Source organism: Cryptococcus neoformans, chromosome 11, assembly GCF_000149385.1.
Source record: "Cryptococcus neoformans var. neoformans B-3501A chromosome 11, whole genome shotgun sequence".
Taxonomy (NCBI): domain Eukaryota; kingdom Fungi; phylum Basidiomycota; class Tremellomycetes; order Tremellales; family Cryptococcaceae; genus Cryptococcus; species Cryptococcus deneoformans.
The window spans coordinates 1,037,859-1,063,760 of NC_009187.1; the positions used below are offsets into that span (position 1 = coordinate 1,037,859).

At 47.8% G+C, this 25,902-nt stretch overlaps 7 protein-coding genes across 7 annotated transcripts; 1 reads left to right on the forward strand and 6 right to left on the reverse strand.

The window, feature by feature from the left end:
- Positions 1–1,269: 1,269 nt before the first annotated feature.
- On the forward strand, positions 1,270–3,142 carry CNBK3390 (hypothetical protein; the record flags this gene model as incomplete). The annotated part of the gene is made up of 9 exons (XM_767542.1): positions 1,270–1,468; positions 1,522–1,611; positions 1,672–1,734; positions 1,801–1,943; positions 2,001–2,093; positions 2,156–2,466; positions 2,531–2,740; positions 2,884–3,031; positions 3,092–3,142. The coding sequence occupies 9 exons, from the start codon at positions 1,270–1,272 to the stop codon at positions 3,140–3,142; spliced, it is 1,308 nt and encodes a 435-aa protein (XP_772635.1).
- A 420-nt stretch (positions 3,143–3,562) lies between these two features.
- On the reverse strand, positions 3,563–6,707 carry CNBK3400 (hypothetical protein; the record flags this gene model as incomplete). Its single annotated transcript, XM_767543.1, has 15 exons — positions 3,563–3,689; positions 3,821–3,915; positions 4,062–4,234; positions 4,357–4,500; positions 4,604–4,705; positions 4,809–4,993; positions 5,061–5,137; positions 5,226–5,314; positions 5,396–5,450; positions 5,532–5,588; positions 5,668–5,686; positions 5,843–5,989; positions 6,056–6,095; positions 6,165–6,200; positions 6,299–6,707. The coding sequence occupies 15 exons, from the start codon at positions 6,705–6,707 to the stop codon at positions 3,563–3,565; spliced, it is 1,755 nt and encodes a 584-aa protein (XP_772636.1).
- Positions 6,708–7,638: 931 nt separating this feature from the next.
- CNBK3410 (hypothetical protein) lies at positions 7,639–9,777 on the reverse strand (the record flags this gene model as incomplete). Its single annotated transcript, XM_767544.1, has 7 exons — positions 7,639–8,228; positions 8,357–8,931; positions 9,019–9,111; positions 9,238–9,453; positions 9,514–9,534; positions 9,628–9,647; positions 9,712–9,777. The coding sequence occupies 7 exons, from the start codon at positions 9,775–9,777 to the stop codon at positions 7,639–7,641; spliced, it is 1,581 nt and encodes a 526-aa protein (XP_772637.1).
- Positions 9,778–10,288: 511 nt separating this feature from the next.
- CNBK3420 (hypothetical protein) lies at positions 10,289–14,195 on the reverse strand (the record flags this gene model as incomplete). Its single annotated transcript, XM_767545.1, has 8 exons — positions 10,289–10,486; positions 10,607–10,699; positions 10,796–11,553; positions 11,631–13,471; positions 13,541–13,668; positions 13,756–13,799; positions 13,856–13,869; positions 13,927–14,195. 8 exons carry the CDS (start codon positions 14,193–14,195, stop codon positions 10,289–10,291), a joined length of 3,345 nt encoding a protein of 1,114 aa, XP_772638.1.
- Positions 14,196–14,822: 627 nt separating this feature from the next.
- On the reverse strand, positions 14,823–17,626 carry CNBK3430 (hypothetical protein; the record flags this gene model as incomplete). The annotated part of the gene is made up of 9 exons (XM_767546.1): positions 14,823–14,843; positions 14,900–15,104; positions 15,170–15,885; positions 15,932–16,036; positions 16,091–16,246; positions 16,303–16,455; positions 16,512–16,751; positions 16,817–17,011; positions 17,063–17,626. The coding sequence occupies 9 exons, from the start codon at positions 17,624–17,626 to the stop codon at positions 14,823–14,825; spliced, it is 2,355 nt and encodes a 784-aa protein (XP_772639.1).
- Positions 17,627–18,731: 1,105 nt separating this feature from the next.
- CNBK3440 (hypothetical protein) lies at positions 18,732–19,302 on the reverse strand (the record flags this gene model as incomplete). Its single annotated transcript, XM_767547.1, has 6 exons — positions 18,732–18,747; positions 18,806–18,845; positions 18,906–18,979; positions 19,041–19,080; positions 19,219–19,227; positions 19,287–19,302. The coding sequence occupies 6 exons, from the start codon at positions 19,300–19,302 to the stop codon at positions 18,732–18,734; spliced, it is 195 nt and encodes a 64-aa protein (XP_772640.1).
- Positions 19,303–23,846: 4,544 nt separating this feature from the next.
- On the reverse strand, positions 23,847–25,666 carry CNBK3450 (hypothetical protein; the record flags this gene model as incomplete). The annotated part of the gene is made up of 3 exons (XM_767548.1): positions 23,847–24,148; positions 24,207–25,404; positions 25,460–25,666. The coding sequence occupies 3 exons, from the start codon at positions 25,664–25,666 to the stop codon at positions 23,847–23,849; spliced, it is 1,707 nt and encodes a 568-aa protein (XP_772641.1).
- Positions 25,667–25,902: the final 236 nt, after the last annotated feature.

The following is a 25,902-nucleotide window of genomic DNA, read 5'->3' on the forward strand; positions in this document are numbered from 1 at the left end:
ATGTCTCTTGTTTCTTTTCGCTGGCAAGCCACGTGGAATCATTCAATTGCCACGTGATTATGGCCATTTACCACGTGGAAGCCACGTGTATCACCTGACCAGCCTGCCAGCACCCCTCCTTTTCCATACAACATAAAAAGAGCAGCCTGTCTCCCAGTAAACTCGTCATCCCTGTCCGGCTGATCTTCCAACATTTCGACAAACATGCAAATGAAATCTTCCCGCGTTTCAAACCTGTCAAAATAGTACGTTTCAAATATGGATTTTCTAGTTTTCTGTTGCTAATTCTAGTTGAAAATCGGACGTCGCCGACGCTTCTAATTTTCGCTTGAAACAGGAATTATATTTGAACGCATGATTTTGGGTGGCAGTTGCTAATTTTCGAGCTGCTAATTCCTCTGATTTGCGGTCGTCGCCGTTATCATTCATCATCATAATAATTAAGATAATTAAGAATCTTGCACACCTTCATCGCGTCGCGTCGCAACTAAGTCACGATAGTTCATCTTTCCTTGCTCACGTATTTTACCATCCAATGGTATCTTCAGTACCTCCAGCAGTCGCCATTCCCTGCAAATGCCCAGCGATACATCCCGACTCAAATTTGAAGCGTCAGATCTTATTCAGCTGCTTCTGGCCTGGTCCTCGCCTGGTACGATGGGTCATGTTGCCTCCTTCGCTTCCTGGATGTTCAAGTTGACTACATGCAAGAAGTTTCTCTCAGTACTTAGCAAGGTTTGATTGACAGGGGTATGAGTGTGGAATGGGGTGGCAAGGGGTTCATATTTATCCATTTTGCGGACTTGCAAAGTTGTGCTTTTTGTGGGAAGAAATGATGTGTCCGTTGTCGATATCTTGTCGAACATGACGTAAGACCTCAACATGCAGACATGAATATTTGAGGCATGAATTTATTTGCATTTTTCCCGAAAAACTAGGATTAGAATAGGAAAGAAGAACTAGAACGGTGCAAATCGTGGGTTTCTTGTTTTTTGGCGCTTGCTAGTTTTTTCTCAGCCAAAACTAGGAAACGGAATCAAAATTGGAAAAAAAATTAGAATTAGAATTAGCCATGAAAAATAAGAAATCCATATTTGAAACGTACTAATAAACGTGTAAATTGTAAAAAGTTGCCGGACAGGCCCTGAGGCAGCTAATCTGGGGGGAATCTGGGTCTTGCCTGCCTCCTGTGTTAATAATCTCTTTGAGCCATTCCTTTTCATCCACTGCACATTGAGTACTGCAGAATCTATCAACAGATTTATCAACATGGTTCAATGTCACCCGCTCGACTCTCTTTCCTCGGCGGCCGGTGGCAGTCCACATGAAAAAACGCCTTTAGTCCATCCACCCATGATTTGCAAAGGCGACTGTCAATGTTTCAAAGAGAATTATGAAACAATTCCGGCGCTCAATTCTTCGAGTATACATACTGATAGAAGGGAAGTCGGTGATGTTGATTTAGAAGGTTAGTCATTGTAAAAACGACTGACGGCTGTAGATGCTGATCTTGATCGACAGGCGGTATGTATATTGTCAAGTCGCTGAGCTTCTTGGACCGCTTTTTGGCACTTTGGGTACTGGCAGCTATGATTATAGGCGTTATTATAGGTGAGCAACATCATGGCCTGTCATATATGTGTAGAACTGTGTTCATTTGGTTCGGATCAGGGGAATTTGCCCCCAATGTTGAGTTGATCTTGACTGGCGCCAACCTCAAAGGGGTATCTGTTCGTCAGTTCTGTTTTCTTTTTTCTTAGCCAAGAGTGTTGAACTTGACTGACCCTCTAACCTTCGTAGCTGTGCTAGTAGGACTCCTCTGCATGATGTGGCCGATCCTAACCAAAGTCCAATACGAGCGCCTACCAAGTTTGCTTCAAAGTTCTCACATCTACCGACAAATTGGGATGTCACTTTTCCTAAATTGGATTGTCGGACCGTTCGTATGTGTCACCTTTTCTCTTTGAAACAGAGTCAAAATGTCTGATTTGCGGAATCAGATCATGTTGGGGATTGCTTGGGCGACGCTCCCAGATCTTCCAACTTATCGTGAAGGTATCATTCTTGTTGGGCTAGCTCGTTGTATTGCCATGGTATGTTCGAATGGGTCATTGTTCATGTATGCCAATATCTGACCTTCTATCACAACATCTAGGTCATGATCTGGAACCGCCTGGCACACGGTGACGAAGACTATTGTGCTATCCTAGTCATCATTAATTCCATCCTTCAAATCATTCTTTACTCCCCCATGTCTGTCTTTTTCATTAACATAATTTCCCGATCCGAAAATGCCATTTCATTAAGCTACGGAGAGACTGCTATCGCTGTACTCATCTATCTGGGGATTCCACTGGGTGCAGGGGTCTTAACAAGATTTGGAGGGTTATTGGTACTAGGGAAGAAGAGGTTTGACAGTTTCTTGACGTACTTTGGAATGATCTCACTCGTCGCTCTTTTATACACGTGAGTCTTTCATTCGAATCTCCACAATTAGAGTCTGGAGGCTGTAATGACTTTTGGTACTCAGCGTCATTATCATCTTCGCCGAGCAATCCCACCGTATCATTCACAACCTTGGCCCAACATTTCGCACCTTTGTTCCTATGATACTTTATTTCGCCCTCATGTGGACATCATCTTTCGCTTTAATCTGGCTGTTGAGTCAAAAGAAGGGAGGTGGGAGAAAATGGGGATATGAAATGGCTGTTGTTCAAGCTTTCACTGCTGGATCAAACAAGTAAGTTCAACCTCTTTTCTACTCCTATCTACGTCTGTCTCTCTTCAATTCCCCACTTCTACTTTCAAGATCTTGTGTCAGCTGACCTGCTTATGTGCGCTCTTTTCATTTTCTTTTTCACTTCCTATTTTCTTTTAATACAGTTTCGAGCTTGCGATCGCTGTGGCTATTGCCGTCTATGGTGTCTCGTCGGATCAAGCTCTCGCGGCGACAATAGGCCCGCTTGTAGAGGTACCAGTACTATTAGCGCTCACTTGGGTGGCATTGCTTGCCAAGAAGAGGCTGAATTGGGTGAGTTTGAGTAGCATTCCGCGTTTTGGTCCGTGGCTGACGGCGTGTAAATCACTGCAGGGAGAAAATGATGTGACTGGCGAGACATGCGAGAGGGAATGTGGATGTTAGATGTGGTTTTGTTTGATGGCTATTGCCGTTTGCGCCACTACACCGTTGTATATCTATGAGGGAAAATGCATCTGTCTATCTTTAGTTACTATCGATGTTATGAAGCCGCAATGATTCGTGATAAAAGTGTTTCAATAACTCGTTAGATGATAGACAGACGTCTTTCGAGATGTATATATTGGAAGGATAGCAGCTTATGTCGGTCCTCCTTGTCGACTTGGCCCGTTGTCAAGGTGCAAGTTATATGACTTTGTACGGACCACAATGCCAGAAGTACGATAATTTCCCTAATTCATATTGAACAACTATAGACCTTTGTTATATTATGACAACTTTGATTCAAATCTTACGAAACATTCTCCAACAAGGTTATACCCATCGTAACAACGTTAAATTTTTTACTGAAGCTCCAGTTCATGCTCACGCATGGCTAACAACAGAGATGATCCTTCCCACCGTAGTGTCTTTCTTATCATCTTCATCTTCTTCCTCTTGCCTGATTCTCTCTGCATTCTCAGCGTCCACCGCCTTTCGAACGTTCTGCGGTCTGGTGGAGGGTAAGTCAAAGGAGGAGGAAAGCGGGACAGAACAGAAACGATGAAAGGAGAAATTAGCATTGCCATATATATTATCCGATCGAGAATGGGGTAAGTTGATGTTAGAGGGCATGGAACGTACCGAATGAATTTGAGCTCTACTATTCTCAGGGAACAAGCCATGATGATTACCAAACACCACATTGCAATTGTGACTTGCCATCCATGACGATAGTGCTAAAGTTGATACTATCAGCGCGTGTCCAATCTCATTATGAAGAAAAAAAAGGGGAAAGGGGCGAGAACCGGACAAATGGAAGGGGGAGGAAAAGTACAAAGACCGAAAGATGGCAAAAGAAGTGGGAAGAACGATGAGAACGTACAGGTGCCTCCGACGCCGGCCAAATGAGCGGCCCGGACCACGCCCCACAAGCGTAATAAAACGCAATCGCAAAACCAAGTGTAAATGCGCGTTGTTCGGCGTCGAATGGGTTCAGGTCAGAAAGCCACGCGAAGATGGGAGGAGCCGTAGCGAGGGAAAGGTAGCATGTAAAGTCTGTAAAGTAAATGATGAATGTTAGCTTCTTGTCTCAAGTTCAGGTAATAGGCTCAATTTCCCCTTGATATTGTAATACTATATTGGGCAAAGGGAAGGGGGAGGCAAGGACAGAGACTCACAGCTAAAGTACTTGGCATTATCCGACACGTTCCAGATACTCATGATAATCCCTGGGATGAGACCGATACCGGCTTGGATGATGACAGGTATCCAGCGGGTTTGGAAATAGTCGGAGATGAAGCCCCATACCCAGATCATTGCCACTGTGGACAGTGTGAGCTCAGCTTGACCGTAAAAAGGCTCTAGAAAACAAGGAAGACGGTGATAAAAGAAAAGGGAAGGGGAGAAAAGGAGGTAGAGACATACCGGCAATGGCGCTACCTCCGATAGGGATTGCATTGATCTGCGCTACGGACCATCGGGGTGTACCATCTGGGTTTGTGAGACTTTTGAGCCAGAGATTGAAATCTGTAATGTGCGGTCAAGTATATGACAATTAGCATCTATATATATTCAACTGGAGAAAGAGGGGTGTGTGAGGAGAAAAGAAACCGAACGAAGAGAGACGTACAATTATATCCCCCCTGGCCCAGGACAGTAGCCACATAAAGTACCACAAAGCAGTAAAACAGCGGCCCTGTCACGGCTTTCTTCACAGATGAGAACGTGAATTTCTTGTTATCGGCACGATGGAATTGGGCGGCCCGAGAGCGGGCAATGGAGATATGGGATGGGCGGAGATAGAATGACCAGGGACTGTGGGGAGGATCAGTAAGAGCCGATGAGCAGAAGGAAGACGGTACAGAGGCAACGAAAGACGTACTTTGGTTTCGAAGGGAAATCGGGGATCAGTATGAGCCCTGCAAAGCTTACGAGGAGAGTGACAATTCCGTCGATAATCTGTGATGTCAAGGTCTCAGCTATCAGCGAGAAGTGGAAAGGGAGGAGGGGAGAGCTGATGAGGCAAGAGAGGAAGGAGGGAACTGACAAACATCCAACGCCACCCACTAATGCCATTCCGCCCATCCATGCTATTGTATATCGCAGCTTGCAATGCGCCTGCTAACATGCTGCCGACTGTAATCGCGCAAGTGTTCGTCAGCCTCCATAGTCTGATTCTTCTTTATTATCTTTTTCTGATGAGGGGAATGGACGTACTGGATTGACAACTATGGTAGAAACCAATCCGAAGTGCTAGTTCTCGAGGAGTATACTAATTTTTCCATCAGCAATTTTCTGATGGGAATGAAAACATGACGACTAGGGTAGGGAATGGAGGAAAACGAAAACTTACCCAAGACATGAGGAGCATGATTGCACCGGGGTAGCATGATGCTTCAAAGGCTCCTGTCTATTGCAGGCGAAGAGAAGAGGCTGGTCAACTTGGGTTCATCTTTCAACCCCCAGATGGAGGGTAGGGGGTGTCTTACGAAAGCGCGGAGTGCATAACTATAAGCCATTTGTTAGCTTTCCGCCACGTACACATCACGCCACACCACAATGGTACATGGTACATCATACACCATATTTTGCAAAATAAGAAGCAGAAAGAAGAAAAGGAGGAAATAAGAAAAGAAGAAAATGAAAGAAACAATGAAGACATACACTTGCTTATAGTTTGTCACCTTGTACGTCGCAATTGTCAAAACACCCCAGCAAGCTTCGAGAGCTGGTAACCATAACGAGGGGCGAACGCGGGTGATGATGATTTGGGAAGGGATCAGAAAGATGGCGTAGCCGACGTTGAAGTAACTGTATAGATGGAACAATGATGAGCATGGAAAGGAAGGCAGACCAAAAGTGGGAGAATGGGCTTACGTGGTGAAATAGTTGTACTGATTTCCGTAAAGGTTCAGTTCTACATGAGCAAGCGAGATGTCATTAGTGGGGGTTTTGGAGAGGAAAGGGAAGCTAGATTCGAGCGCACCTTCTTTCATACCAGATACGTATGCAGCAGATATATCTTTATCCCAAAATCTGTATTAGCGGACTCCCTTTTGATTCGCCCCGATCTTACCCATGCTACAGGAAGGAAAGCAAGGGGAGGAAAAGAAGACTCACTCTGCTGGTCGAGGTACTTGATAACCTGAGAAATACAAACGAAAAGGAGCAACACCGCGTCAAGTCTCGCGACGAACCATCTCTCTGCTTTACTTTTCTCCTCGATCAGCGCTCCTGTTTGAGGGTCGACATACACTGATGCGGTGGGATCGATGACAGCTACATCCTTGACAGAAGACTCGGGAACATCCTGAGGGGCGAACCCTAGCATTGTGGATACCATATCTCTGATCGCACTTGGATTCGGATCTGGGTTTGACGCTGGAGATATCGAGCGATAATGTGAGACGAGGGGTTGATGGGCTGAATGAGAGGATAAAGAGGACGAAAGAAGGGGCTGACGGTCGTTGGGATGGCTATCAAGGGTCACTCTTGACGAGCTTGCGGTGGGTGGGGGGAATGAACCCATGTTCAAGGGGTCTTTATCTCTTCTCCAGTGGGATGGATATATGGACGGAGAAAGCCGAGAGCCGAGCAGGGTATCTATAATCTGTGAGACGCAAGCTATGTGTCATGAGACGTTGGATGTCTGGATAAGAGTACAGTTTCCGCTCACCGACCGACCGCTGCTCGTTGGAAGCCGAAAGTATCGGATGAGAAAGTGGGGGAACAGAGCAAAATGAGACGATCGGCATTCATCGGTGGACAGAGTTTGGTGCTAGATCAAGTAGATCTATCAAGGTGGAGACCGCCGCTCATAGGCACGGCGACGGCTAGCGTGTGGTTTATCTGACACGGCTAGGTGCTCTTGGGGGAGGGTGGGGGAAGAGGGGGGGGGAATAGAAGGAGCATATGATAGGACATAACAGCGCGGATACATCACCTATATAAAAAGCTGATTGCTGTACCGCAAGAGTTACTCCACGAAGAGGAAGCGATCGATAAAGCCCACCGGATATCTCCGCACTACTTCCACTCTTTCCAGTATCATCTCGTTTCACAGACCAACATCTATCTCCCAAAGGTTGGTGAGCACTGGACTTGTATCCTCGCATAAAAGGGCGATAGCACCAGTTGAGGCAAAGCGTGGTGACGTCCTCTGTTCTGTCAATCCGATTGTCGAAAGGAGAAATTGGTCAGCTGTTTAGGTGAACGAGCGGAGCACCGGCAGGTTCGAACAGAAACAATCGGAGATCAGCTGTCGGTCCAACCTTTTCGGAATTCCGGTATTTGTGGTGAGTACGCACATATACGATTGCGTCGTAGCATGTCGAATATCGATGCAGAGTATGTACGACTCCGTTCAAAAAGCCACGATCATCATCAAACGCCAGATAGTCCTATCCACCTATGCATATCCACATTTTACGCCCAATCACGTGCCAATCAACCGACTTTCCTTAATCGTCCTTATCCATGACCATATCGCTTCCCTCCGACATCGCTCTCTCCCCTCTGTCCTCCCTTTCTATTTTGCCTGCTCTCTCCATTTCATCTTCAGGGGTCATTTCTCCTTCTTCTTTCCTCTCTTCCTGCTTCCCCTCGCGATCGCGCTCCAGTTCGTTCCGTGCCCCACGCTTAAACTTGTCCCCTTCCCCACGGACATCCGAACCCTGCGACCGATCATGTTGCCATTGATCCATATCTCGATCCAATTTAGTGCGCCTGTCTTGTCCATTCTCTCGCCGGGTTGTTCGGGGGTACCGATCAAGGGGGTCTCCGGTTCTGCCAGAGTAAGGGTCGGAGTGGGAACGGGAGGAGGGGTAGCCTCGGTCGCGTTCGCGGTCGCCTCTATCGCTTTGCTCACGTCTATCTCGCCTGTCCTGACCTCTGTCCCGATCGCCATACCGCTCTTGATCGCGATCGCGGAACGATCCTCCCCTCGGAGGTGGAAGGTCCCCTCGCCCTCTCCCACCTCGGATACTGAAATTCTGAGGCAACTGTTGGCGGTTGATAGTTTCTGGATCGAGATATTTCATTGCTCCTCGACCTATTATCCCACGAATTAACACGTTAGCTTTCTGTTGCTTTTTGACTTTTTGGTGCCGGGCGGAGGGGAGGAAGGAGCCGAGAAGAGGGTATACGACAAGAGATGAGAAAAAGAAAAAAAGGGCTCACCTTTATACACAACCCCGCCAGCATCCTTCACTCGTTGTTTCTCTTCCTCAATCTTCCGCTTCATCTCGGCAAGCTTTTCCAAACGTTCTTTCTCAAGTCTTTCTTTTTCTTCCCTTTCGAGACGCGCATCTAGTTCGGATAACGTTTCTTCTCTGTCGCTCTTACTGCTGCGGCGGCGTGATTTTGATTTTGATTTGGAGGAGTGTTTGGCGTGCTTGGAGCGTTTGCGGTCTTTTCGACGTCGACGACGCTCACGGGAATCATCAGAATCGTAATCGCTTTCAGAACCGGAGTCGCTGTACTTCCTGGATCGAGATCTCCTTTTTATAGATACTGAGCGATCACGAGAACGGCTGCGGGAAGGGGAAGGGGAACGGGAAAGAGAGCGGGATCGACTGGAAAATGAAGATGAAATGGATGCAGATCGAGCTCTTGATTTGGGTGGTGGCCGACGAAGTTCGAGTTCTCCACAATGGGTAATCATTACCGTCGAAAGCGGTCTATCCTTCTCGTCCGTTGGCAGTTGACCAATGGTTTCGACATGTTCCATACCGAAAACGACGCGGCCAAAGACGCTATATGGGAGAACAGAGGACGAGGCCCAAAAAATATTAGCATAAGCTTGTCATACGTTTAAAGATGAATAAAAGGAGGAGACATACACGTGTTTACCCGTAAGGTGGGGAGCAGCAGCGAGAGTGATAAAGTATTGTGAACCATTCGTGTTTGGTCCTCTGTTGGCCATCACCAGTAATCTAAAACCCCGCCACATCCAGCATCAGCTTCTCAACCTTATGTCGTTCTTTTCCCTTTTCCACACTTTCTCTTTCACCCTTTCATCTTTCCATGCTCCACCCCACACGGAGTAAAACTGGACTCACCCCTTCGTATCAACTTCGCACCCCTCTCCATTCAACCTTTCATCCTCAAACGGTGCCCCATAGATACTCTCCCCACCCGCTCCAGTCTTCTTGGTGAAATCTCCACCTTGGATCATAAACCCTTCGATGACACGGTGGACGATGGAGTTTTTGTAGTGAAGAGGAAGGGAGGAGATGGGGGAAATGCCTTTTTCGCCGGTGCAAAGAGCTCGGAAACTTGAGTAAATGGGGTTAGTGGTTGGGGAAAAAAGTAAGGGAGATAGGAGAGTAGCGTACTTTTCGGCTGTTTTGGGTACACTGTTGGTTATATTTGGGCAAGATGCAAGAAAAAAGACGGGATATCAGATGTCCAAGCTTCGAAGAAGAGCGATGAGGAGACAGAAGGCTTACACATTGGCGTAAAGTTCAAACTGCATTAAAAAGGCGTCAGTTCCTGAAACCCCCTTGCAACAGTCTTTGACGTTGAGAACTTACAACGACACGTCCTAGAGGCTGGCCGGCGACTGCGAAGTCAAAGAAGACACGGGGGTTGTGTGCCATCTTGCGTCCTTTAATTGCGAGTGTGTTGCTTCGGGCGAATCTGTCGAGGTAGGATTGGAAAAGGACGGATGGATCCTAGTACAGTCTGACGGGAAAGGGACGATGGATGGTTTCAAAGGCCAAGTTGAGGAGGAGCAAACAAAGGTGGAGAGAAACGAATTAAGTCGACAGAAGCGCGAAGAAGGGGGAATCTGAGTTTTTGGGACAGGTGCCCAGAATCAATTCCGTCCCGGATCGGTGTGCTCATTAATTATCCATCTACAAACCCATTTCCCTCATTTTCGGGAGATAATCCTCAGCCTTATCGGATTAAAGAGTCAGTCAAGCGTATTGCTGTCCGTCTGCCAACAGTATATTGGCCTGCATTACCATAACGGCTGCATGTCCAGCACCCAGTGATCAGATACTGGCACCAAAAAAAATACGCGGCGCCCAACTTCTGATCACCTTTTCTTCCTTCGTATAACCCCCATTCTAGTTTCCAAGAAATATAATAAAAATAACAAAAAGATCACCCAATACAAAGCCTCATCCCGTCCAAGATAAACTCCTTATCCTCCGCCGAGTCTGTAAACAAGAAAAACGCTTCTCCACCTTCGCCTTCATCGCCAGACGTGATCATGAAGCTATCCTTCACTTGAGATTCTTCGTACGTTTCTGATATGCCAGTGGATTTGGAGAGGGGAATGGTTTGGATCGGCTTGGTGTCCTGAGATTGTGATAGTTTAGAAGTCAGCAAGAACCCACGAATTTAGAGAATGGAACCAAAACAAGGTATGAAAGGATGACGTGCAAAAAAAATAAAATTATAGAAGCTGATGATACTCACATTCTCGTTCTTAAACAATTGCATCTCACGAGGGAACAGTTGGAAATAGCGTCTTCGCCACGTCAGGGATTTGCACGTTTGTACCGTGACCCACTGCAATTGCCCGCTTTTCGTCAGCGCTCTCTTAAAGCTTTTTTTGATTTTCGGATGGAGGAGGTTGGGTTGAAAGCATATAAAAGATGAACTTACGCCTTTTAACATAACTCCTCCTTCTCGTTTGCCCTTCTCCAATCCATCTCTCACTGTCCGCTTCCTCTCCTCCGCTTCCTCCATACGCTTCCTCTCTCGCTCTTCCTCCTCTTCCCTCTTCCTCCTTTCCTCCTCCTCCTTCCTCCTTTCCTCCTCCCTCTTTCGCCTCTCCTCTTCCTCCACCTGCCTCTTCTCCTCTTCCTCCTTCTCCCGTTGGCGCCTCTGTTCTTCTTCCACCTGCCGGCGAGCCTCCTCTTCCGCCTCCTTTTGACGCCTCACCTCTTCCTCCGCTCTCATCCTTTCTTCCTCTTCTAACCTAAACCGTTCCGCTTCCTCCGCGTCTCGTCGGGCTTGTTCCTCCGCGGCAAGACGCGCCGCTTCTTCCTGTTCGAGACGAGCGGATTCTTCAGCTTCCCAGCGAGCCGTCTCGGCGGCTTGCCATTGCGCGATTTGTTGAGCTTCAAGGACTTCGCGTTCGCGTTCACGTTCGAGACGTTGTCGTTGTTCTTCTTCTTTTTCAGTTTGTTCATCACCTTCTACCTCCGCTTTTGCCTCTTCCGTCTCCACGGGAGTTTCTTTCTCCATTTCTTCTGCTTGTCCCTCGGCGAGATGGGGAGCGGTAGCATGGATAGGAGCGGCGGGATGAAGGGGCGAGGGGGGCTGTAAAGCCGAGGGATGAGATGGGCTGTCGTACTCACCCACAGATGCAGGCGCAGGTGCGCGTAGGGAAACGGGGCTGGGAGCCGAAGCGTCAGACACTATAGGGAACAAAAAAGGTAAGCGTCAAGAAAAGAAGGCAATCATCTTCGGCATGTGTAATAGTGATCAAACCTACCTTGTTCACCTTGACGTGGGAAAAAACCCTTTTCCATTCCCTCCATGATTTCAGTCGTATTCCCCACTTGCCTCGGATCCGACTCTCCTTCAATCTCAGGCCGATCGTAAGCTAGCAGAACACTTTCCCTTTCCTTATCCCTCTCCCTATCCCTATCCCGTTGCTTTCCTTCCTCAGCCTCGATCTCCTCCCTATCCTCCTCCGCGTTCGCGTAAGCACCCTGGGTATCAGCTGTATAAACTGGGTCCAATGTTGTTGTGGCCAATGTGGCGGGGAGTGGGACAGAGGGAGAAAGAGATGTAGAACGTGACAGCGGGGGTTGCAGCGTCGTTGCCGTTGCCGATGGATGAGAATGAGACGGGATTTGCGTGTGAGGGTGGAGGCGAGAAGGATAAGTATGTGGCTGGTGTTGAGTTCCCTCTTCTTGCGGTTGAAAGGAAGGGGAAGGATGCATAAGCGAAGGGGTATAGTATGGTGTTCCCACTCTTTCCAGATTACTGTCAAGGCCGTGGTGACTGTGGGAGGAAGGGGATGAAGGCGGGAGGTGGGGCAGGGGTGCTTCGGGACCTAAGAGTGGGACGCCTGCGAGGGGAAAGGCGGTGTTTCCGGCCCTGATGCTCTGTCCTTCTTGTGCTCCAGGAGAAGATAAAGGTGAAGGGGAATGTTGAGGACGCAGTGAGCTACCTCTAGGCGGAAGGGGTGTGGCGAGCCCTGGCCCTGGTTCCAAACACGTGGGAGAGGAGTTAAGCTCGTCCGTGGGACCGGATGGATCGGAAGGATCGGAAGGATCGGAAGGATCGGAAGGACGGGGAAGAGGAGATTTTGGTGGGGGCGTAGGTGCTGTTGCCAAGGATGGAGAACCAATCGGCATTGATGCAGGTGCAGCCGGTGGGTCTATTCCAGTCGACTGGGAAAACACTTGAAGACCTTCTTCCGCCTGTGGCGGTCTCCCAAATTCATCAATCCTCTGCCCTTCTGGCTCTTCTGTCAATTTTGGTCCCTCACCTCGCCCAGCCCACGTCCCCGCCCCGGAAGGCGTAGATGTGGAGGTACCAGAGGATTTTCGTTTCCCAAATACTTTGCTTAGAGAACTAGCTTTGAATTTTCCTGCACTTGGCGCGCTCGGCGAATGAGGCATCGAAGTCGCATTGGGATTAAAGGTCGGGCTACCTAGACCATCTGGCTTGGCGTCGTTGGTAGAAGACGGAACGGAGGGGGATGAAGGTGTGGCAGTGGGAGAGGAGAGAACGGTAGGGAAATCTTTGTCTTTGAGTGACGAGCGGTGGAATGTGTTTTTGAGGCGGGATGTTAGGGAGAGTGGAGTTGAAGATTTGCGGGTTTCCGTTCCTCCTGTTCCTTGAGTTGGGGTAGCTGGGGCAGGTGCAAGATCAAGAGAGGTAGCAGGGGCATGAGCGGAGGTGGGGAGGAGGATAGGCTGGGGTTTGGGTGGTGTACGCGGTTGCGAATGGCGAGGTGGGCGGGGAGGGGAAGGTGAAAGAGAGAGAGCGGGGACTGGTTTTCTGCTGCTTGTGTTTGTGTTTGTGCTCACATTTCCGTTTCCATTCCCATTTTCAAACCTTGATCCATGACTATCCTCCAGTCCATCCTCGCGCTCCTGTTCGCCTCCCTCTTCCAGATCCATTCCGTTCTCTATTTGCTTGTCTTCATTCATCTCGTTCGCATTGCTTACACGACTGATTCCAGTCTCATCTTTCGACACAGGTGACGGCGGGATGGGGGAAGGCGGTAAAGGTGGTAATGGCGGTAACTGCGAGGTCTGTAGCTGCGTCGTTTGTAAACTCAGTTGATTTGATGTGGAAAAAGGTAGACTCGGTAAATCCCTGCCCATTCCAGCAGCTCGAGGTGATAGTGGATCTGGTACCAAGACATCCGCCCCTGGAACGACGTACCGCGTCGAGGCCACGGGCACACAGGCAGGAAGGGAAGTGGCAGAAGGAAGGTTAAGGGCGAGTTGATCGGTGATGAGTTGTTCGGTGAGTTCGGAAGGGTGGGAGATGGTAATTATTGCGGAATAGTCCTTTTTTGTGAAGTGACAACGAGAACAAGGGGAAAAAGGCAGAAAGGATCAGTAGATGAGGGGAGACTCGGGAGCAGAGAAACGTACAGGGAACAAACTCGCGAAAGCTCGAGAATGCACGATAGCTCGTGCTGGATGTGTGGTTAGCTGTACTTTCCAGTTACTGGGGGACGGATGCAAGACATACCCCGCTTTACACCCCTGCGTTGCGAGACGTATCAGCGTCTGTTTTCAGCGCGAGAGCTGGGCAGGACTCACCCTACATCCGGCGTGAGATACACAAGGACCAGACCCTTCTCTGCAATCTCGGCGTAGCCGAATAAGATACTTTGGTGTGTGTTTTGGAGATGGTGCTGCCATGCCGGCAAGACCGGGAGGGGGCCGGAGTCGAGCAAAAGGAGCTGCGGGAGTTGCGTGGTGGAGGGGGGGCTCGCGTACTGCAGGAGAAGCCAGGCGGCAGGGTCCGACGGGTTGGAGATGGATGCACGTGCGGCTGCGATGTCGGGGTGGGAGAAGTCGACGGACATTGCGGGGTGGGGGAGTGGGGGAGGAGATGTGATGGAGAAGAAGAGATGAATGGCGCGACGCGCAGATATCCCGCGACTTTCGTTTGTTGTTTCCGACCGCATCTCCTATTTCGCCTATCCGCATTACTTTTCAAGGTTCAAACAACAAAGGGTGTAATCTTGGTGCAAATAAAGTTGCAATCATGCTGGCAACCCGAATAGTATACCTGTCAGATACAGTAATTACATTTTTTTCGCATGTAAGAGTTAAACACTGCCTTCTCTCCTCGGTGATCAGTAATGTTCAAAGCCCAACGTCCTTTGACATGAGAGTGATACTTGTGTACAAAACAACCGTCATATCGAAGGGGACTCGGTCGCAACGGAGAAACTCTGCATCCCTATTAAGACACAAAACTATAAATCATCCAACCGAGGCATGAAAAAAAGGTTAGAATAATAAAAGCGGCGGACAAAAAGTGCGCCACAGGAACCAAACAATAGATATGGAGATACCAACGAGCACTATGGTTGGGGCCCGAATGGGAAAAAGAGGGGGAAAAGATACCTTTATTATGTATTCACAACAATATTATATGCACACTACGGATTCTTCTATCCCACTCATCTCTTGCAGGTTTTTCATCCTTATCTCCTCTTCGAGAACAACTGCACCCCACAGTTAGCCCCATGACCAGTATGGCAGCATAAACAAAATGATTCACCTTGTTGAACAAAGCTAGCACCTTGGGTACATTCAACTGCACATACTCCAGATCCAACATTGCCTGATGATCCTTTTGTTTCTCCAACAAATCATCAATTTTCAAATCCATCTCCAATATCGGTTTATCGCGGCCCTTGAAATGGAGAGCGATGATGAATGTGCCAGGGGCGGGTGAGGTGATGTTGAAGTAAATGTTCGTACGTCTTTTTTTTTCGAAAAGATATCATGAGCACTTTGGGCCAAAACTGGCAGGTATGAGAAACCTTACCTGTTCTCCGGCACGTTACTCTCCATAATAATCCCCTCCTTCTCAAATTGGGCATGCGTAAACCTATAAGGTCCCAAAGCCTGATTCTTTACTTGCTTCTTCTCCTTTCCATTCACCGTCACGACCCCAACACCACTTGTTCCCTTCTCCTTACTACTTGTCAATCGTACGTTTTGCAAATAGGCCTTGTACTGCTCGAGTTGACTTCGGAGGTAATTGTTATGGTCGCAGATCGTCTTGTACACTGACTCTAAGGAGCGAGATTCAAGAACGACTTTCTCCTTTGTATTCCCAAGATGAACCATCTCCGCCGCTACCTCATCTTGCATCAACCCGTAGTCATTTGATTGTCCCACAACGCCCGCTCCATCCAGTTCTGACAATAAGGCTTGTACCTTGATTCCCCTTCTCACCAGTACCGGATCGTTGCTCGTCGCTGCCTTTTCCGCTAGCGCCGGCAAATTGATCGGGCGTTCATTGGCAATGGTAGGTATAGATCGCAAAAGTTGAACAAAGATGGCTTTGGCTTCCATATAATTGATGTCGTTTTGGGTGACGCTATCGGACATGAGGGAGGTGGAGAGGTCTTGAATAGGCGTTTCCCAGCGGGAGAAGAGGGGGAGTTCGATCGAGCGATTTTCTTTTCTGGGGACTTGGGCTGGTGCGGGACCGAGTTCATCGAGGAGGATACGGAGGTGATGCTTATCGTTTGGAGACTTGTGTAAAGTGAGCAAAAAGGCTCCATGAAGTATGAGCACTTACGAGCACGTCCATATGTTGCATCAGTAATGAGTGGGTATTGTACAATTCATTAAGGGTGATGTTGATCTGTAAATCCTTTTTCGACAGCGCCATGTATTGGTCAAGCTACGAATCCATCAATATCCCTTGCTTTGACTCACCATGGCAATTCAGACTCACCTCGAGTGATTCATAGAAATCTCCAACCTCGCATAACGCATTCAAGAACTTATTCATCCGAACTTTGTTATTCTCCACAAAGGGGTTGAGCGACATCATATACTGCTCTTTCGCATAGCTTGGTTTGTTCGCAAGGTTTTGTAACATTTTTGCAATCTGCCCTGAAAGTCAGCTCATAGCGCGCGTGCCATTTTCTGAGGGCTAAAAAATACCAAAGTGAGCGTTCTGCGAGGATACTTGGCAGGGACACCGTCCACGAGCATGTACGCTTGGGGGGTAACGATTGCCGGATTGATGAATCGAAGGAAAAAGAAACCGCCGATTAGTGAACATATACTCGCATCCGATGCGTCCGGGTATTTCCTCTATTCAACCAAATCAGCAAAACCCTCTCCATCTCATTCACAGCAAAATGGCTGACCCTTGTTAAACTCCTAATCTGCTTACAGATCCATCTGATCCCATACGGCACCGACTCCATACTGTCAATAATCGTCGCGAGGAACGAATTAGCGATTTCCATGAGCATAGTAATCCGGGGGATGATGATAGCTTGGACGTCGGGGTTGACAGCAGCGACTTCAGGGGGGACACCGCGAGGGAGAGAAGGTGGGAGGGACCCGGTGTCCTCTTCGATTTGTTGGATCATCTGATCGTACACCTACGCCTCTCGATCAGCCAATGACCTCTAGAATGCATATACGAAATAGATAGATGGAAGCTTACCTTGAGAGGATTGATTTCCAGGTTGAGATCTTTGTGCTCAATTAAACTGTTGATTCGGTCCGCCAATACGCTTTTCAAGTAACTCTGACCAGGTCCTCTTCGTGTGTATGTAGTCATCATCCGAGAAACGGGAGTGTTTGCGCGGAGGAGGGAACCGAATTCGGAAGCTGTCTCAAACTGTGCTGAGAGAACACTCTATGAAAAAAATAAGCCTACGCAGTGGTTATTAATAAAAAAATGGCTTACTTGAAACATTGTTAATAGTAAATGCTCCTCTCTCTGCTCATACTGATTCCCGTACAGCGTAAACATCACCGTCTGTAACAACGTATCGATCTCCGACAGGCTTACAAGCCTGCATAGACTCGCTATATGCCGAGGTTCACTTTGCAGCAGAAAAAACAGGTTCGCATACTGCCCCATCTTCTTCTCATCTGGCCAGAGTCCGCTCTCTTCGTCTACTTCTTCCAGTGTCTCCGCCACCTGTCTCTTTTCATCCGCTGCCATTCTATTTTGGATCAACAATGCTATCCTTGAATCAAGGTATCTCACATCTCTTTCCAAAACAAAGTTTTTCTTTGATTGCGATGATATCCTCGCTTTCAGTTCTCTAAGTCGTTTCTGGGCGCGAGCGAGATCGTCTTCAATATCGACATCTTGCTCAGCCGCGAGGGAGTACATGGCGTTGACCGAGTAACGGTTGGTCATTCGGTTGGTGAGACGGCGAGAGAGACGTGAGTGGATAGAGGGTGATGAGGAGGAAAGGGATGGCGTGGCAGAGGAGGACATGGTCATCATAGTGGTCGTCATTTTAGTGCTGATCTTGAATGGGCGTGATTTAATACACAGCGCAGTGAGAAGGAAGGAGTTGGGCGGTCAGTTTGACGCAGTTTGTTGACGGGTCTAAATCAAGACAAGTCAGCTAATCTACATTATGGAAGAGAGCATATATTGGAAAACAGTTAGCATGAGACCCACCCTCTTCGTCCTCACAAATGCAATGTTGATGTACAGGTAGCGATGAGAGATCTCCAAAGCCGAAGGTTGGGTAGACTGATCGTTCGTGGTATTCACTGATCAAGCTTGGTTAAGATTAGGATCTGTTGATAATACTGTAAACAGGTTTTGAAGCACCCCTTGCAGGGCGATCGATATGTGGCGCCGAGTTAAAACGCCAAGGACGAGAGTACAAAGGTAGCTGGGAACAATTCAGTGCCGGGATGTAAAGGACGTGTCGATCGTTGACTTATCGTAGACTTTTGAGTAGGGCTCTGAGGCATCTATAGAGCAGGTAGGTGGGGTGTAGGTGGTATATGGGATGGAAAGATGAAAAGGAAAAACGGATAAAAACAGAGGTGATCGGTTGGCGAGGAGCGAGGCGTGTGCGAGAGGACCAAAGAACCGTCGTGACCCGGTCCACGCAAAAAAAAAACAAATCATCAACACAAGTTAACCTACATTTCGTAAAGGAGATCGGTAATTAGCACTTTCCTAATCCCTGAAGCCATCCTACTGGAACGCGCATTACAACTTTATTTCAGACCATTACAGCAGCAGTTTCTAATTACGTGAAAAGTTATTACAAAAGTGCTAATGACCAATTACATTTCATTCCAAAAGCCCCGCTCAGGGCGCCAAAGCCTAATTTGCCGTGGGCACGATTATTGAGTAACCTTTTAGAAATGTGTATAAATGCAACGCTTCACGATCAATGGCCGCACCGGAAAACTGCCTTCGTCTCGTTATGAGCCGATCCAACTGGCTGAACATGATAGCAAAGCGGTAGCTGAGAGTTCACGGCATGTCAATATGGAAGTGGTCTGTCTCTTCTACGAAAATATTGCTCGGTAAGTAGATGCATTTTAAAACCCCAGAGATAATATTCCAGTACAACGGAAGTAGCGCGATGAGTTGATTACTTCTTGCCCGACCTAACAAGGGCAAGTTAGCATGGAAAGGTAAAAGGGATATACCAGAAGGGATGCCTACTTCTTGAGACCAGCACCGCCCATAGGACCTTTCTGAGAAGCTACACAAAACCATCAGCAACATCCTGAGTTTGGATCTCGACAGAAGAAAAAAAGCGTACCTTTGGCAGCAAGAGCCTTCAGCTCAGCAGCCTCCTTCTTCTGCTTTTCCTTAAAAGCGAGGTCATCCTCATCACTGCGTGGGAGGCACAGAGTTAGTATCTCTTCCCAATGCGCCATGGTGGCAATTAGCGTACATGTCCTTAGCGACCTTCTTGGGAGCCTTGAGAGGCTTAGCTGTGAGTAAAAGGTAGGTGAGTCAGTAACCGACGATCATATTGACCCCTCAAAGGCTTCCACTGGCGTCTTTCAAATGGACTTTCCAAGAGCCAAATATCCTTTGCTTCGCACACCACTCATCGAAACGGAACCAACCTTTGCCACCTATAATACGAAAATTAGTTGTAGCTCCTTCACCATGGGCTGAATGAGGTAATGCTTACCTTGACGACCACCCATTGTAATTTAGTTTAGATTAGATGATTGGTTTGTTTATCAAAAATCAAGATTGAGTTGACGATTCGTCCGCGGGCTCAACGCGAAAACTGGAGGAACAAAATTCTCACGATCGTTTCGCCTCTTCCCAGCAACAAAGTTTCTCTCACGGTTGCCTCACCTTAGGGACCCTTAAATTAGTAGGAGACATCGGGACATTCCTTTTCCTGTTCCATGACCTTATATGGTCCTTTTTTCAGGAAGTTTCCAGGGATTCGCTTTGGATAATTTCCGTCCGTCATATTCTCGTACCTGGTCGCATGAAAAGGCTGATGAAGGAACGATAAATATGAAAAATGTCGGAAAAGAACAGGGGACTGAACTTTCATTTATTTGTCCAATTGTTATTTTGAAGTGAAGTGACCCGGGACTAATAACAAATGATCGGGATTGGCGAAGGTCGGTCGTTACGACGAAAGACAAACGAAAGAGGTGTAAACATGAATCGATCTTCTCGTATCTTAAGGCTCGAATTATTGTATTCGCTACCTTTATACCTAGAATCCAACGACTGTCTCCTGAGGGCTATCTTCGCATAACCTATCTTCTATCTACCCCCGCTACGCTACCGCTTGGTGTTAAAATACGCTCAGATTCAATTCGAATTCTGTGGGACTACACACAAACGTCGCCTCCCCTTATCGACTCACTTCGTCCGGTCTTCAATAGCTCTCCTTGTACCCATCTTTCGCCAAACACACTCCACGTCACACCCTATTTAACAATGCAATCCTCTCCGGAGGTCGAAGCTACTCTCGCTCGTCTGTCCACCTACCGCAACGTCCGCGGCGTCATGGTTCTTACACGCTCTCGCCATACTGCAGACACGTCAAATACGTCAGATACAGCCATCCTCCAAACGACAGGTATTATTTTTGAGGGTGATGGTGGGAAGAGGTATGCGAGTGTAGTGGAGAGTATTGTGGGAGGAGTGACAAAGGCTTTGAAGGAGTGCGATTTGAGTGTAAGTTGACAGTCTGCTGGCAAACCCCACCAACTTGATGAAAAGGGTCGAAGGTCACGCCAGATATTAATATAAGATGTAGGACGAGCCAAAGTTTATGAGAATACGGACGAAGAAACATGAATTAATTATTACACCAGGTAAGACCCTTTCAATTATCATGTTCTCATTTCTATCTAGGTATACTAATCAAATTTTAAATTTTAGACGATAAGTACGTGCTTGTTGTGCTACAGGATCCCGGACAATAAAAAGAAGTATGCCAAAACAGCATTTGGAAACAATCACCATCGAAAGGAGGTTGCACCATTTCATGTCTATGTACAACCAGTTCCCATCTACCATGTATTTGACGACGTCATGCATACCTATTTTACCGACTTATGGACTTAGGAAAATTTGGCCGAAATTGGGGGAAAGGGGCAGCAGATAGTATGTTCCCTAAGTTCTGACCAATTAGCAATTTGATGAGACCGCAGCTAACCTCGAATACATGATACAGAACTCTGAATTATTCTCTACTTCGACAATTTTCGATCATTGGCCTTGGACAATCCTAGCTACCCGTAAGGCCATCTGGCTTCGAGATCTATTGGAGAAAATTGGTCTACTTCAAGTCGACCCAACCACTCTATTTGTTGACAATTAGTTGGCGATTTGCCTCTATCAAAATTAGATGAGCTTGAAGTCGCCAAGCTGAAAGGCGAGATTTTGGAAATGGTTGATTCTCTAAAGAGGGAGTTAGATCGTGACCTCCTCTTTGATGCCAGGGATCTTCCTGATGGCTCAATGCAATGCATCAAGATTCAGGACAAGCCGCATCAGAACTCGATCAGCAATTACAGATTCCTGCCAGATGAGAGAAATCCGTTTGGAAAGGAACGTACTATCGCAATGGAGTAGATTGCAGCGAGAGTTGAACTGATGTAATTCAGTCAGTGATGAAACGATATGCAGAGGAAGTGCACGACAAGCTGGCAGTTTGTGACTTGCCTTATCTCTCAAGGGTCGTCGGTTCGGCTCAGCAACAGTTGTCAGGGTGGGCACTCAGTTCCTCATATGACTTGACGCAGCCACTAATGTCAGATTAGCGGTGACACCTCTTTCTTTACCCCTGTGGCTCAAAACAGCACAATCGACAAGTATGTGTCGATAGCGAGTCGTCTTGTCTTTCTCTTTTGCCGACAAATTACATCCCATTCTTATGACGAATTTCCCCTTGATGCCTCGGAAGAAGAAAAGACTTGGTGTCTTCAGCTTCGTCATCTGTGTTCTTCGCAACGGAATTCATTCGAGCATATCTACGCGCATGCTAGGCCGATTATTCATCGCTTTTGGTGGTCCCTGCTTAACCGCAATCCCGCCACTCACAAGATATTCGACATCCCGCTGTATCGCTTCTTTGTTCTCTTCTCCCTTTCTCGCGATGGCTCCTTCAAGGATCCTCAGCACCTTACTTCTCCGCTGGCCGGATTACAGTGGTGGTGTAAGTTGGTGGTTTTTGAGGAGACAGTAGGCCGACTCAGTTTGCCAGAACACTCGGGGCGAGAACAGCACTCGTGAGTAAACCCTGGTCTGCTTAATGAGGGCTTGTGCTGACTTGAATAAAACAGAGTCATCGACGAAACTGTCCACTGCCTGAGAGCCAGTCATTTCCCTTTTGCGAACCTTGTCTCATCACGAGGCATTCTCACTTCAGCAGTCAAGAACAGCTCACCCTTGCCAACCGTTTACTGGGCAAACAGAGCTCAGACAAGGCTCTTCATCCGTGGAGCTGAGCTTGAAGTCGCCAAGTTGAAGAGCGGTATTTTTGAAATGGTTGATTCTCTTCGGAAGGAGTTAGATCATGACCTCCTGTTTGATACCAGGGATATTCCCGATGGCTCAACGCCGGGCATCAAGATTCAGGACAAGCCACATGAGAACACGGTCAGCAATTACAACTTCCTGTCAGATGAGAGAAATCCATTTCGAAAGTATCGTACCATCGCAGTGGAGCGGATTGCAGTGAGCGTTGAACTCCAAGGTGCGCATTTGATTCCCTTTTCATGTGCTGTCTGCCTCAATGCTAAAACTGAACATAAAGCGCTTCTTGGTATCGCTATGTCAGCTCATTTGGAACATCCCTGCGCGACGTGCCTACCTTGAGGCATCTTCCAGTTTCTTGGCCCGACTGATCTCCCTGATCCATCTGACTTACGGCGGCCCTGCAAGGGCAAAAGAACTCATCACTGTCGGAGTTCACTAGTCTAGTTCCTTAATTAGATAGATGACTACGTGGTCTATTTTCGGTCAGACTCTATACCATTATAATATTCCTTTTTGTAACTTTCTGGTCTTTCTCATCACTATCTAGTACACTGTTCTACGAGACTGTTTGTACGAAGGTGCTAAGTAAAGACCAGGTATGTATCACTATCTAGTACACTGTTCTACGAGACTGTTTGTACGAAGGTGCTAAGTAAAGACCAGTTCGACAATCACAACGAAGCTCATCAACAACATTGCCGGCGTCCGTAATGTCTATTACATCAACGGACAAGCGGTCCTTATCCTTCGTTACAATAAAGTGAACCACCCGGTGGATAGTGAACGTACGATCGCGAGATTCTTGCCCCAGCCAATGTCAGTGTAGAGAATGAGGGTAGGAGGAAGGGGGGGAAGAAGACGAGAGGAAGAGAAAGACGACCGTGCGCAGAGGCGTTAGGGAAAGAGGAGGTGCGAGCACAGGATGTAGAGAAAGTGTGAGAAAGCTTAATCAGCTCGTAGAGCTAGAAAGATATAAAAGGCGTAGCCTTTCGAGTAGAATAATGCATCGCCCACTGCAAGCAGCTTAGTCTTCCCCATGAGGATTACAAAAACGATCTTGGGCTAAAAGTTTGGAGACATTTATGCTTGGGCACAGGTAGTATTTGATAGTCTGAATCTCAGGAGCATTTTTATACCAAATTATGCGCTGGGTCTGGCTTGTGGAATGAGATACAGACGTGCATCATACACATATGTCGAGCGGAATGAAAAAAAGATGAACAAGTTACGTAACAGTGGTAAAGGCGTGATGTAAAGGAGCACAATATGTACTTGTCGCCGCTGTGGTCTTTCCATACGTACGTCACTAGCGTAGCATGGAGGCGATATGTATGACTGCTACTATACATTTGATTCCGCTATGATATGAGGCCATATCCATGCGAGACCACAATTTGGAACACGCCTTCTCTGACTCTTCCGTTTGTATCTGTACACACAGAATTCAGTATCTATCGTGGCGAATACGGCAGCGGCGACTGCTCCTGTTGAGTGACCTGCTTGCCATTAGACATCTTTGTAATCGTACTCTACTCTTGGAGTCGTTTTGGACATATGATTGTATGACATACAAGTAACATATCTCTACAAGATGATGTCTATCTCAATTTCCAATAAGTACAACGGAAACCATATATACAACAGAAACGAATATATACAAAAGAAACCAATAGATACAACAGAAACCGCTATCCCCTCCTCTCCGTCCACCCACTCAACAGCCGAAGCTGTCCCTTCATCCCCGGGCCAGCAAGACGTCCATCTCCTCCCTTGTTACTAACTTCACCCGTACCCCGAGCAATGCGAGGCGGTCCTTATAGGCCGTCAACGTAAGCTCGCCCGATTCCGGGTCGATGTCCTCGAGATCGAGATCAAGAGGGGAGGACTTGTGAACTTTCGGGAGGGGATCGGTGGACAAATCACCATGGACAAGAGTTCTGTCATTGGAGTCCAATGACAGGTCCGGGAAATGAACATCCTCCGACGACGCGGTGGAGTTAACACCGGGAGAGGAGGGAGCCACAGAAGAACTGGTATCTACAATAAATTCGTAAGCGTAATTTCAGGCTGTAAGATAAGATTACAAGGTGCTCACGCGGATTGGAGATGAGGGAGGCAATAATGGATGATTTCATGTCTAACATATTTCCAGGAGTGGATAGCTTCTGTAGGCCTCTCAAGAACTCTTGTCGTGTCTTAGGCGTTCGAATGTCGGCAGCCTCAGCGCGATGAGTAGAGTGGCCCCCGGCGCCATCTCGAACAGGGTCTCTGCCGTCATCCCTAGACTCAGAACCTTCATATCCGCCGACATCTCGAGAGTCGAAGCCTTCATGTCCTCGGCCAGAACCAGAGCCTCCGTCATGTAAGTTATCGCCCCCAGGACCAGAGCCTCCGCCACGAGAGTTATCGCCTCCGGAGCCAGAGTTTCCCCCTTGTGAACCATCGTTCCTAGGATCATTGTTGCGATTATCCTTCCCAGGCGGTTTGCGGTCCCCTGACTTGTCCTCTTGGTCCCCTGGTTTGTCCTCTTCACCTTTCTCTTCATCATACAAATCCGCCAATGTGCGCTTGTTCCTCTTGGTCGAACGAAGACTGTGTCGCCTGCGCCCAACTTCTAATCCTTTCAATCTCATGTCGGTGGCTGAATGAGCGGTCGCATCAACAGGAACATGATGAGCAAAAGTGAGGGGCAGGTCGTTGAGGAAGCGTTGCGTTGGAAGTGCCGCTGCATGAGCGAGGAACAAGAGGATGGTCGCATCGAGGTGATACCTTGCCTCCTTATTCAAAGTGGCGTTGGCACGGTCGCTGATCAGACAATTGGGAGGCGACGACCAAAAGTCTTGCAGCTCCGCGAGTTCCTCGACAGAGTAATCATCTGGCATATGTCCAAAATGTCGTCTGACTTTCTCCAAAAACTCGTTATCTGCCTCTAGGGCAAGTACGGGAATGTCCGGGGTCGAGTCTCGATAGAGATACACAACCCGATAAAAGTATTCGTTGACTATAGAGAGACCGAAGATGCAGCGCGAAATGGCGTAGCCCAAGATGACATACCACATAGTTTGAAACACGCCTTCCTGGCGGAGGTAACTAAGAGCTTTCTCGTCGGTTTGACTTTTAGCCTCGCCGGTAAGAAGATCCGCTAATTGCATCCACTTCACTTCGATGACTGCGTAAAGCATTTCTTTCCAGCCCGAGGGAGAGCTAGGATCATTTACACTGCCGATGAGAGAGGCGTCCGGAGTAGTGGCACCATCAATTCTTGATTCGGCGGTGTCTTGCGATTGAGAGGGCTATGTTGAACGCGTAATAAGCATTGTGTCACCTTTTGCACATGCCATGACTCACGACTCCCAGAACTTTCCCCGTCCGCCGTCTGTACACATCCACCAGATCTAGCTTCGCCCACTCTTTGTCATCTCTGTCGTAGAAGACCGATTTCAAATTTGCTTGATGTGAGAACGTTGTAGCCATCGCCTCCGGGTTCTCTTGGATGAACCGATCAAGATAGCGACGAACATGCCCGTCGTCGAACCTTTGCTCATCAACGATCATCCCGTCCCTGTACCCATTGGCCCAGGATTGGCCCAGATAGTCAACTCGGCACACCTTATCGTAGGGGCGGATAGTAAGGTATTCGGAGACCTCATAAGGTTCGCTGAGGTCAAAAGGGACGAGAGAGAGAGGATATGGTCGGTCTTTGTTTTTAGGGTGGCCGCCGTATGCAATGGGATCGTCACGAGGGGATTTTGAATGTTCGGGGAGTGTTTGATGTGATGAGGGGAACGAAG